This window comes from Hylobates moloch, unplaced genomic scaffold, assembly GCF_009828535.3.
Source record: "Hylobates moloch isolate HMO894 unplaced genomic scaffold, HMol_V3 SCAFFOLD_7, whole genome shotgun sequence".
Taxonomy (NCBI): Eukaryota; Metazoa; Chordata; class Mammalia; order Primates; family Hylobatidae; genus Hylobates; species Hylobates moloch.
The window spans coordinates 113957720-113970561 of NW_026652282.1; the positions used below are offsets into that span (position 1 = coordinate 113957720).

Here is a 12842-nt window from a genome sequence, read left to right on the forward strand (position 1 = left end):
AGACGGGGTTTCACCGTGGTCTCGATCTCCTGACCTCATGATCCGCCCACCTCGGCCTCCCAAAGTGCTGGGATTACAAGCGTGAGCCACCGCGCCCGGCCAATTTCCCCCTTTTTTAAGGGTAGTTTTCATATTTTGAATATTTCCAATAGAACTTTTTTTTTTTTTTGAGACAGAGTTTCACTCTTGTTGCCCAAGCTAGAGTGTAATGGCTCGATCCCGGCTCACCGCAACCTCCACCTCCCGGGTTCAACTGATTCTCCTGCCTCAGCCTCCCGAGTAGCTGGGATTACAAGCATGTGCCACCACGCCTGGCTAATTTTGGCATTTTTAGTAGAGATGGGGTTTCTCCATGTTGGTCAGGCTGGTCTCGAACTCCCAACCTCAGGTGATCCGCCCACCTCGGCCTCCCAAAGTGTTTGGATTACAGGCGTGAGCCACCGTGCCTAGTAATGGAGCTCTTTCTAAAATGTACTTTCTGAACTTTTAAATCAGAATAAGCCAAACACCATTATTTAATACTGTAATGAAATATACCAGTGCCCTTGATGGTTATGGTTACAAAGGTGGTTTTGAGCATTCAGCCATCCTAGGAGATCTCAAACTGCCAAGATCAGCAAGTTCTGGGTCTCCCGTTCAGCTTCTGGTCACCCTCCAACTGTCCTCTCTCACTTCTTCCAGATGTCAAGTCTTACCTGCCTCTAACATGATCCCTTCCTGTGATTCCCATCGGCCCCCAACCAGTACCATCTTCTACTTCTAATCTGCCACAGACTGGGAAACTGGATAACCAAAGCATGTTTTCTTCTCACGTATAAACCCTATCTACCTAACTTGAATGCAAGCTCCTCAAAAGCTTGATTCCTGCTTGACACCTCTTGGAATCCCCTGCACCCAGCATACTGCTCTGGATACAGGAGCCATTCAATGATTGCTGATAATAAATTTCTGAAGGTCTTTTCTCCACATAGAATGCATGGGCTTTATGACAGCTGTTTCCATCATTTGGCTTTTCTGCTTACTTCCACATTCCCAGCTGTGTTCTGGATGGTTGCACCAGCTAGAAGCCTAGGGATTTACTGTACTTCTATTTCTTGATAAGATACTTGAAGAGAATAAACACATGGCAAAGAGGACATTAAAGTAAGGGATAAAGAGATTTCTTTTAATTTTACCAATAAAGAAAAAGGGAAGAAATATCACCTAGCATGGTGACACTTAATCAATAAATGACAGCAAGGCTGGATTCCTTTCTAATTCTTTCCAAAGTATTCTCATTGTGCTTATCTTATGTCTCTACCTGCAGCAAAGCATCACTCAGTTGTGGTTCACACTTATATCTTGATTGAAAACATTTTCCTCCATGTTTGACACACCTTTCTCTTAAATCCAAGTTAGCCAAAATTAAAACAACCATGCACTGATTCTAAACTAAAGGCTTTATGTCAAACAACACTTTGTGATGAATCTCATTGGAAAATTTAGAATAATAGAATCTCAGAGATGGAAGGGACCTAGGCCAGGCATGGTGGCTCACGCCTGTCATCCCAGCACTTTGGGAGGCCGAGGCGGGCGGATCACAAGGTCAGGAGTTCGAGACCAGCCTGGCCAACATGACAAAACCCTGTCTCTACTAAAAATATAAAAAATTAGCCAGGAGTGGTGGTGCGCTCCTGTAATCTCGGCTACTCGGGAGGCTGAGGCAGGAGAAATCAGTTGAACCCAGGAGGCGGAGGTTGCAGTGAGTGAAGATCATGCCATTGCACCCAGCCTTGGCGACAGAGCAAGACTTCGTCTCAAAAAAAGAAAAAAAATTAAGAAAAATCTACCATGGGCCAGGCATAGTGGCTCACGCCTGCAATATCAACATTTTGGGAGGCCAAGGTGGGTGGATCACTTGAGGCCAGGAGTTCAAGACCAGCCTGGCCAACATGGTGAATCCCCATCTCTACTAAAAATACAAAAAATCAGCCAGGTGTGGCAGCACACACCTGTAGTCCCAGCTACTGGGGAGGCTGAGGCAGAAGGATCGCTTGAACCCAGGAAGTGGAGGCTGCAGTAAGTTGAGATCATGCCATTGCACTCCAGCCTGGGTGACAAGAGCAAGACTCCATCTCAAAAAAAAAAATACACACACACACACACACACACACACACACATCCATCCATCCATCATGGCCTAGTCCTTCCTGAAAAAAGTATTATTTCATTGGTATGGGGTGGTACCCAGGCATTAGTATATTTTAAAAGCTCCCCAGGTGCCAGGTGGTTCAATTTCACCCCATTTTTCAAAGAGGGAAGAACCTCACCAAAGGTATTTGACAACAAATTTGCCAGAGTTAGGCTAGAACTACTAATCCCAATAAGCCATGTCTTCTCCATGTAAACTACTCCATCTACAACAGTGGAGTCTCTTCCCTCCCTCACTCTTCCTCTTTGTCCAACTATCCCCACCTATCTCAAAGTAAATATATTTTCTGAATATTCTTTGCCTTAGAATCCCATTGCATAATTTTTAAAAACCTAAATGATGTATGTCTGCTTCCCTGTATCTTCATGCTTTTTTTTGCACACAAAGAACCCCGAGAGATCAATCAGGCACGGTTTACCCTTAAAGAAGCCATATTGCTTCTCCTCAGATAGGTTGGACTCAACCTACCCTTTTCACCATTATTATCACACATGCCATCTTTCAAATCCCTTGCAAGGTTCAACTTCAATTCTCTGTCAGCCCACTTAATTTCTAGTTTGTACCTCGGCCTTGTCAAACCTAGTGGACTTCCCTCTTCTGGCTTAAACTCTTTCTATTTTGTGAAAGATGCCTTTTTCCCTGAAGCAGCCTCTTTTACTCTGCCAGTTAGTCATGCCGGGTTCTTTTTTTCTTCCCCCAAGCAGTTGGTCTTTTTGATGTCTGGCACACATTTATCTGGGCTTCCAATAAGATGTTTTTACATAGTTTCCAGGCTTCCTGGAGGTTATTGACTTTTTTAACTCTCCCATTCAATTTTTTCCCCTAATTTCTAACATTTGTTAGAGTTTCTTTTTCAAAAGTTGAATACCTGGCTGATGCAGCTCTTTGATTTTTCTCTCCCACCAGATTGCTGAATTAAATGCATCAGAACTTAAACATACTATTTCAAATTACCTCCAGGATGGAATCGCTTCATGCATTTTCTGCACTTTCATGTTCTCTATAGTAAGCAACAGATGTTTAACCAAGTAGATTTGAAAATGCTAGTTTTTACCTGTTTGTATTTTAGTATGTCTGTTTATATAAAATATTCTGATACCCTTCAAAGCTTGTGTTCTTCTTGGTAAAGACAATAAACTTGAGTTTTTTGTGTGTTAAAAGGCAACTGATGCACACTGAACAAGCTCTATGTTCTGAATCTAATGTGGTAAATTTGCTCTAAATTGCCTAATCACAACAGTCTCGACTGTTCATTCTTTAAAGAAGTGTATTTCAAGGCATTAAGAAAAACAATTCTGAATCTTTCTGAAAAATTCCTGGCCAGTGCAGTAGCTCATGCCTGTAATCCCAGCACTTTGGGAGGCCAAGGTGGGTGGATCGCCTGAGGTCAGGAGTTCAAGACCAGCCTGACCAACATGGAGAAACTCCGTCTCTACTAAAAACACAAAATTAGCCAGGCATGGTGGTGCATGCCTGTAATCCCAGCTACTCTGGAGGCTGAGGCAGGAGAATCACTTGAACTGGAGGCAGAGGTTGCGGAGAGCCGAGATCGTGCCATTGCACTCCAGCCTGGGCAACAAGAGCAAAACTCTGTCTCAAAAAAAAAAAAAAAAAAAAAAAAAAAATCCTATAAGCATTCAGTTATTAATGAAGTGGTAAAGACAAGCACTCCCCCAAAAGTATAAAAACGTTCTCCAACCTATACCAGCATATGCAGATTTACTTTAAATTTATTTCACTTCAAAGTGTTTAGATCCAGGCCTGAATGGTGGTTCATGCCTGTAATTCCAGCACTTTGGGAGGCTGGATCATTTGAGGTCAGCAGTTCGAGACCAGCCTGGCCAACATGGTGAAACCACGTCTCTACTAAAAACACAAAAATTAGCCGGGTATGGTGGCACACGCCTATAATCCCAGCTACTCGGGAGGCTGAGGCAAGAGAATCCTTTGAACCCAGGAGGTGGAGATTGCAGTGAGCTGAGATCACGCGACTGCAATCCAGCCTGGGCAACAGAGCAAAACTCCATCTCGAAAAAAAAATTAGCCAGGCGGTAGTGGCTCATGCCTATAATCCCAGCTACTCTGGAGGCTGAGGAAGGAGAATTGCTTGAGCCTGGGAGGCAGAGGTTGCGATCAGGCAAGATCACGCCACTGCACTCCAGTCTGGGCAACAGTGAGACCCTGTCTTAAAAAAAAAAGTGTTTAGATCCAAAAGATTCCTAGGAGATCAACAGACCATGGAATGACAATCTATCATCATCAAGGCAGTATAATCTCATTGTAGCACTAGTGTCTGACAGAGAACACAATAGAATTGTCTATGTCATTCTCCCACTTGTTTAACAAATATTGCACTGACCTACCACACTCGGTACTGCTACCCACAGACAAGACCAGGAGTTGCCGTCTTTGCCCTCAAGTTGCTTCCAGTTGAGGAGAGAAGACAAACACGTGCCTGCACACAGTTAACTATAATACAAGGCAGTTATGTACAAAGACCATGGACTGGTTCCAACAGGGAATTAGGAAGAAGTGGGCATATAACCCGGGAGAGTTCAGAAGTGACTCAATGAAAGAAGTATCATTTGAGATGCTTGGAGCCACTGAAGCTCAAAGCACAGGAATGACTCTAATCAAAGCAGTGATGTAAGGAAATTAAGCTGGCGATGTTCAGGATAGAACAGGGATTTAGGAAGGGGGGACAGACAAGAGGCAGGTAGACCAGTTAAGAACTATTTAAAAAGAGTCTGCTGACAGACCTCCCTGTCTTTATCTCTTGCCTCGCCAACCCTTAACCCAAAGAGCCACTAGTTATCTTCCTAAAACAGCTTGACTGACGACATTCCCCTCCCTCAGAAACCCTCATTGGCTCCTCAATTGTATTGTCCAGGAAATACAATTTATATTCCTTCTACCATTAACACTAGATTGTCTATGTCTGGGTTTGACATCTTGTCTACAAAAGATGTGACTGGATCCTCTCCACTATAACGCGACAATTGTGCTGTTTTGATGATGGTCCCTTACTAGTTAGCTGAAGGTCCTCCCATACTTTATATCTCAATAACCTCTGTGGGAATAGAGAAGGTACTTTCTTGTCTTACTATCTGTACAACATAGCATGAACTATACTCTAGAACAGATAAGACCTGGGTTCAAATCCCACCTCTGTTATTCACTAGCTATAAGATTGTGAACATATTTCATAATCCCTTTGAATTTGTTTTCTTGTCTGTAAAATGGAGATGATAATTCTGATGTCATATGGTTGTTGTGGGTTTTAAATGAGACAATCATGAAAGTTCCTTGGTATAGGGCCAGGCCCAGAGAAAGTATTCAATAGCTACGAACTCTTATCATGAGGCCAAAATACATTTTTAAAAACATAAATCAGAAAAAAACCTCAGTGCTAAAACAGTTAATGTCATTGGGGAGCCAGAGAGACTCACTTCCAACTGCCTCAGGTTAACACCAATGTTGTTTCCCTTGTACACATAACAAAAAACTTCCTTTTTCATTCCTCAGTCTAGTCTCCAGTTAATCCTGAAGTTGCATGCAACCCAACGTGAATCAAATAAAAAAGGAAAACAGTAATTATGCTGAATCAGACATTTTATATTTATATGTTCTAACCAGAGATTGAGCTGCATAAGCCAGAACTTTAACTAAATTCTTTTTTGAACATGTCCAGAAGATACCTCCTGTAAACTACTTGGGACAATTTCTACAGTGATAGGCCCTGTGGCTCAATTCGACCCTCCCCAAGTGAAACACAGAACCAAACTGATGATTCCAACAAAACAGGAGATCACAAATTCATTGCAAAATCCAACACATTACTTAAGGTGGGGAAGGGGGAATACAAATCTTAAAGATACACGCTGTGTGTAATATATAATCAACTCACTATTAGAAAGTATTGCTAACTCTCCAACACACATACACGCGCACTTTTTTTCCACGTCGTCGTAACAGCTTATAGGTGTCCTGGAATCCTTCGTGCATGTACATATGTATGTGTGTGTGAGCACATGATCATAGGTGCATTGCTCATGAACACAAAAGGGAACAAGAAATAAAAACTCCAAAACTGCAACTAGGGCACAAAGTTCTGAGTATCATTCAATGTCATTGTGAAGAGGACCTTTGGCAAGTTCACGAACGCTTCTAACCCATTGCCTCACTCTTAAAAACAATTTCAACATAGATGAGTAATAAAATGCCCATTGTTGCATACCCTTTACCTTTGTCTTTATGGAGGGAGGCATAACAAAAATGGTTAGATTTTTAAACTTATTTTCATTAGTATTTTCATTTTTACTAGTGAACTAGCTTTACCCAGTTAATATTCTATAGTATTAAGAGTCCTAAAACCCCTTCTCTCTTTGAAATGCCTGGGCACTCCCTTCTTGTCATCTGTATCGCTTGTATGGCACTTATCACCACTGTGTTGTATTCTAATTTTGTGTGTGCCTGGCTTATCTCCTTACTAATAGGAAAGGTCCTGGTGGCAGAAGCCCCTCCTGCCTTTCTTGCTGTCTCCACAATGCTGAGCAGAGGATACTGCACATAGTAGGCGCTCCAAAAGTACATGGCCATTGAAAGCTGAACAAAAACGTAATCTTTGTGTTAAAGATCCCTTTTGATCATGGCACCTGGACTCAGCATTATTTGAAAAGTACAGGGGTCAAGCAGACAGGCAATGCAGGACCTCAGTTGGAAGCCCTGCCAGCATGATGTACTCCCTGACACCCTTGAGAGCACATCAGATTATCCTATGATCTATAAAGACTGAGACTCCTCCAGAACATGGAGTATTCTTAAAGCCTGTTCAAACCTCTAGAAGGCAAGTGCAAGGCCATCTGGAATAAAACATTAAACTTGGGCTGCGCCTGGGGCTCAATGAGCTAGGTACCCAGACTTTGTGATACTTCACCTGGAAAATGATCCTGGGTGTTTTGCACTGAAAAAAGCACATCCCCCATCCCAGGGAAAGTGCCTGGCAATTAATCCATCCAGACCTAGGCTGACTACAAGTCACTATATTGACTATCTCCCTTAAAAAATGACCAAAATTATCTGAGTGTAGCCCAGAGAAGACAAGGCTAATGTATGCATCTGGAGAGGCCAGGGTGATGGTAAAGATTACGCCTGTTTCTATACTGGCCGTCTAAAGGTATTTACTTGGGTCTGTCTGTGTTGTGACAGTGTCCTAGACTCAAATGAATGCCTCTAACACTCCACATTTTTGAGCCATTCAGTCATGCATTTTTGTTATTGTTGAAAGTGGTGCGAAATTGCACTGCATGAGCTAAAGTCCTTGGTGGTCTTCCAAGGATTCCAGCTAAAAAGGCACTTCCTTTGTTCCTCAGGAGAATGCAGTCCAGTAGGTCATTCAAAAGGGGAAATAAAAGCAGCAGCCCTGGGAGGGAGATGAAGGACAAGACAAAAAGAATAAAATGTTTTGGGTGTGAGCACATTAGCTTCCATTTCCTGCTGCTGGTCACTAATAACTCCCCTATCTTTGGCATGGGGGAATGTCCAGATAGACATATATGCAAAATATCCCTCAGGTGATTTCTGAGGATGATGACAATCAAAGGGAACACCTAGCACAGAGTCTCTGAGCACCCTTCACGCTTCCTTTTTCCTGAGATGCTGGCTGGGGAAGATGCCCTGCCACAGCGAAAGACTGCACAGAGCAAAGTTGGGGAAACTGGGGAGGGCAGTTTCACAACCCCACTCGCTGAATGCCTGCAGTCAATATCAAAGGCACATATTGTTTGCATGAGCAGAAGATGAAACCTTGTCACATTCCCATTAAGTGCAGAGCTGCATCCACCCCTTCAAAATGTGGGAACGATAACTGTAACCTTCACGCCAATCATCTCCGCTGTGCCCAGGCCCAAACTGTGCAGGGCACAAAGGCCCCAGGTTTGACCTGCAGAGTCCCCAAGCTTCAGCGGCTGCTGGCTCACTTCATTTTTTTTCTGGCGGGGCAGGAGGAAGGGAAAGAAAGAGGGCTTTTCAGGGCTCTACAACCAATAAAATCGTGCTGCTTTGAGGACATACTTGAGCTCCCCAAAAGACAGGCAGCTGAAGGGCAAACAGTGTCTAATCAGCAGTGAGCATGTTATTTGGTAACTGCCAAGGTGCAGCGGGCGCCTGGGCTGCTCCAACAATTTCTTCGCTTCTATTTCTAGACAGACGCCAGTTACACTCCAAAAGTGCCCAGCAACTTCCCTCAATTACCTTTGTAATTTATATGTAATTGATGGCTGCACTTAATCTCCAAGGTTATTAATAGCCCTTCCAAAAAATGACCCCCAAATCTTCCTAAGCCTTTGGAAGCGCCTGGTTGAAATTACAGTATTTCCTTTGCTGGCTGCCGGCCCCCTGCCCGCCCCACCCGGAGACCAGCACGGCAAGGGAAAGGCGCGCTCCACTCACTTCCATGAAAGGTTCGGGGTGGAGGCTCAGCCCCCTGGGCTCGAATCTCTCACTCCTCCGTTAGATTACGCTGGCCACCAGCCAGCTAGATTCGTGGTGCTTTCTGAGTCCCCAGGGCGAACGGGCTACCTGCGCGGCCGGCGGGGCTGCGCGCAACAGTTGGCCGCTGCGAAGAAGAGAGTGCGACCCGGCCGGACACCGCCGCCAGCCTCGCTGGGAGGGACGCAGGGCACCCGCCGAACGCTGCCTCCCCAGCGCTCCGAGAGGGGCTTTCACAAATACCCCCATACACCCCCCATCCCACCCCACCGGCGCCAAAATCCGGTGAACTTTTTCACAGGCTAAGCCGTCTCTATTTGCATAACCATCTCCAAACTGAGATTCAGGTTTCCTGTAATCAGTCCTTTCAAAGGTCTGTAATTGAAAGTGCAATTAACCCTTAAAACGAGGTAAGAAAAAAGAAAGAGGAGAAAAATACTCCTCTGGTCCGATACCTTCCGGAAAGTGGGAGAGTTCCCAAAAGTCAGGGTTTGGAGGGGTGGAGAGTGGGGGTAGTCGTTTGCTTTTTAAAGGCGACTTCTAAAGCCGTTGCGGCTACTAAAACTCCTAATCCGCGTCAGCGGTGCAAGAGAGGCGGGGAGAGAGTTTTAAAAGAACATCAATGAAACATCAATTCAAGTTCCACGTTTTGCGACCCCCACAACCTAGCAAGCTCCGGAAGGTTTCCCTCCACCACACCCCGCTGGCGACCCCCACCCCCACCCGGCCTCTGGTCACCCATACAACAAAGCAGGGCGTCCTATAAGGAGTTCAACCCGGAAAAGGAGAGGTAGCCGGTGACACGCACTTTGAGGGCCAGAGTCCTCAGGGGCTTCCCGGGAAGGCGAATAATGCAAGGGGGAGAAGAGGAGCGGAGGGGTGGAGCGGAGCGCGACAGTCGCACCGGGCAACCCGGCGGCGCCCCTCCGCTCGCAGTACTGGGAAGCGGGGAGCGCTGCGCCCGCGGGGAACGTCCTGCACCCGGGCTGCCTGGCTCTCTCGCTCGCTCGCTCCTGCCCTCTTGACTGCCCACTTCTCTCTCTAGTGTACCTGCGTCCGGCGTAGGGGGCGGCGGGGCGGGGGAAAGGAGTTGCAGCCCCCCTTCCCGAGGTGTCGGTCTCTGCACCCACCTCCCGGGGGTGCCCACCTACCGTTGATCTCGTGGAGGGGGGCATCGTTCTTGTTGAAGCCTTTGGACACGTAAAGACGTCGCACTTCCGAGCAACTTTTCGACTTGAGCTCGGCAGCCAGCAGCGCGGCGCTGAGCACTGCCAGGGTGCAGAGAAGCGCGGGCAAGCCGAACCGTGCCATGGTGCGGGCCGAGGCGGACGCGTTCCCACCTTTGGGACCGGACGGGAAGCGGCGCTACGCAGCGGGCCGAGGGCTGGCGGAGTCGGGGACTAGCGAGTGGAGCTGGAGGGAGAAGTAGTTGGAGTTGGTGGAAGAGGCGAGCAGGCGGAGGAGACGCGGGGAGAAAAGTAGACCTGGGCCTCGCGTCAGGCAACGGTCCCCAGTGCCAGGCTCCGGGCCAGGCGAGGAGAAGGAGGGCGTGGAGGCGGCGCGCGGCCCAGGCAAGCAGAGGCGCGGGCCGGTGACCTCGGGGTTCCGCGGGGCAGCGAACCCGGCAAGCTGACTGGCCGGCGAGGCGGGGACGCGGGGAAGGAGGGAAGGGTGGCAGGCGCCGCGGGGACCGCAGAGGGTGTGGGCGGCGGCGGGCGTTCGCTGCGCGCTGCTTGGGCTGCCCTGTGCTGGTCCGCTCGTCCGGCTGGACTCGGCTCGGCTGACTCTGCCCTCCGCCGCGCGGCTGTGCCCTTCTCAGCTCTGCTGCTGATTGACTGGCCGGCGTGCGCGGCGACGCTCCGCAAACTTGGCCAAGCGGGCGGCACTCGGGGGGAGGGGGCGGGCGTCGCGGGGGGGCCAGAGACAGGCGGGAGCACGCTGGGCCGGGCCGGGAGAAAACCTGGAAGCCGGGTTGGATCCGGAGCGGCCAAATCCACTTCCTAGGGGGCCGCACCGGGCGCCCGGCGCTCCTTCGCGTGACACGCCCCACCCGGCTCCTCCTTCCTCCCCTCCTCCTCGGAGGCGGGGAGCCAGCCCACCGCCCCCCAACCGCAAAGGGAAGGCCAACTACTCCGGGCTGAAGGGCCCAGGTTCTGGGGAACGGGACGGCCTGGGACTTGCCCCGAAGCCCACATCTGAGCCGCAGGCCTTCTTGCGCGCGGCCACCTGACCCGCCGCCTATGGGCAAAAGCCGCGCGGAGCCCTCCCGCCGCGATATCCGCCTCCCTGCTGCCATCCCGCACCCGCGGACGCTCCTATCCGCGCAGCTCCCGGGCTGGGCGGGGAAGGCGCATTACTTGCATTGTTTCGCCGCAGGCAGCAGGGGGATTTGGGGCTCCGAACTCGTCCAAGAGCCTCACCTGGTCTCCCCAGACCTGCTTCCCATAGGACGGTACTCGTGAAACACCAATTTGTCCAGGACCCCATCAGGCATTCTCCTTACCGCATCCGCAACACTCCAACCCCTCGACGCCACTCCCACCCCCGACCCGGTTCTACTACGAGTCTAACCGAACCCTGAAGCGGGAGAAATCCCCAACCGCGAGGTGAGGGGGCAAAGTCAGGATTGACCGCAGAGATCTTGGAGACCATTTGGCCCAACCCTTCCTTCTATTAAGTAGGGGAACTGGGGCCCAGAAATGGGAAGCGACTTGGTAAATAACACGCCGGGGAAGGGGGCGTCCAGAACCCGGGACTCTTGACTCTCGAATTTCATGGAATAATGGTAGCCCAGGACCCCCAAACCCCCTACTTCCTCAAGCCCCTTGAGAGAGACTGACACCCCTCTGGGACTCAGTCCCCACTTTTCCACCAGAAAACTGGAAATGGGCGAGACTTCCCATCTTGCAAGCTTTGTCAGATTCCATTAATGAGTGTTTTTTGAAGCTCCCAGGGCTCCTTAAATGAAGGGAACTGTGCAGCTCGGGAACTTGTCATTACCGTTGTTATTGTTACAATCTGCTTTAAGAGGTTGGGGTGAGAAGTGCCTCAGACACCTCGGGAGTGTGCTGGGAACTGGGCAGATAAAAAGGGCTGGAACTTGTTATTTGGCTAGACTCTCAATTCCCATAAAATTACATAGGGCAAAGATACGAACCATCATTACAGTTATCACCCTCAGAGGGTTTGTTGAGACTTTCTCCACTGTTGTTTGTAAACCACGTTGACATGGCTGGCTATGAAGAGCTGTTGTTTTGAATGCCCGCTTGCAGACTCTTCTACATTTTGTTAACAGACCATCAACATAAACAGATAGATTGTGACCCGTCTATAACTGTGACTTCTAATTTCTGTGGGCTGGCTGAACATTTAACTCTGAAACTAGAAGAACAGTTTTTTTTTAATGTGCAAACTCAACTACAATTGAATTTCCTGCCATTTTCAAGACTTTCCTTAAACTGGTAACCATTAAGTCCTGAAGGCATTGCTAGGGCTTAGCTGAGCACTTTTAATTTTCATTGATTGATACATTTACTTAAAGATGTTCTTCACCAAGGAGAATATGCTCTGAGATGCAACCAACATTATTATAAAATGGAAACCAGTGACCATAAGAGAGAAAATGATACTCCTGAACCATGAAGGCCAATTCAGAAAGCTGCTTCTCACACCAAGGCTGGGAGGAACTCATTCGTTGCCGCCGCCCCCGCCCCCGCCCCCCCCCCCCCCCGGTTTACTCCAGCTCTTCCTCATAATGTATTATTAACCCAAACTTGAGCCTTTTTCACCAGAAAGAGTAACCTCTGGCTACAAACAGATCTGGACAAGTCTGAACTTTACCAAGGGAAGCAGGAACCCCAAGCCGTGCTCAGAGGCGGCTCCCACTTCAAAGCCTCCTTTCATTTAAATACAAACAAGGTGAACAACTGGCAATCTACGAAACAAATACCATCCAGAAGGGAATCTTCCTTCACTCCATTCCTGCAGAGTTCTTATGGAGTCATATCCTTGTAATTCTCCCAACCAAAAAATGGTACCATTTTAACCATTTTGAAATGCACACTTCAGTGGCATTTAGTACAATCATAATGTACAATCATCACCACTAGTTACAGAACATTTTCATCACTCCAAAAGGAGACCACATACCCATTAAGCACTC

The 12842-nt window shown here is 48.1% G+C and overlaps 1 protein-coding gene across 1 annotated transcript in view; it reads right to left on the reverse strand.

Moving 5' to 3' along the window:
• Positions 1-10491, reverse strand: part of GPC4 (glypican 4) — a 113397-nt gene extending 102906 nt beyond the window's left edge. Inside the window, exon 1 of the mRNA XM_032757635.2 lies at positions 9832-10491. Within this exon, the coding sequence (XP_032613526.1) occupies positions 9832-9991 (160 nt within the window). The 5' untranslated portion in view covers positions 9992-10491. The remainder of the gene's footprint in view (positions 1-9831) is intronic.
• Between the last annotated feature and the right edge of the window lie 2351 nt (positions 10492-12842).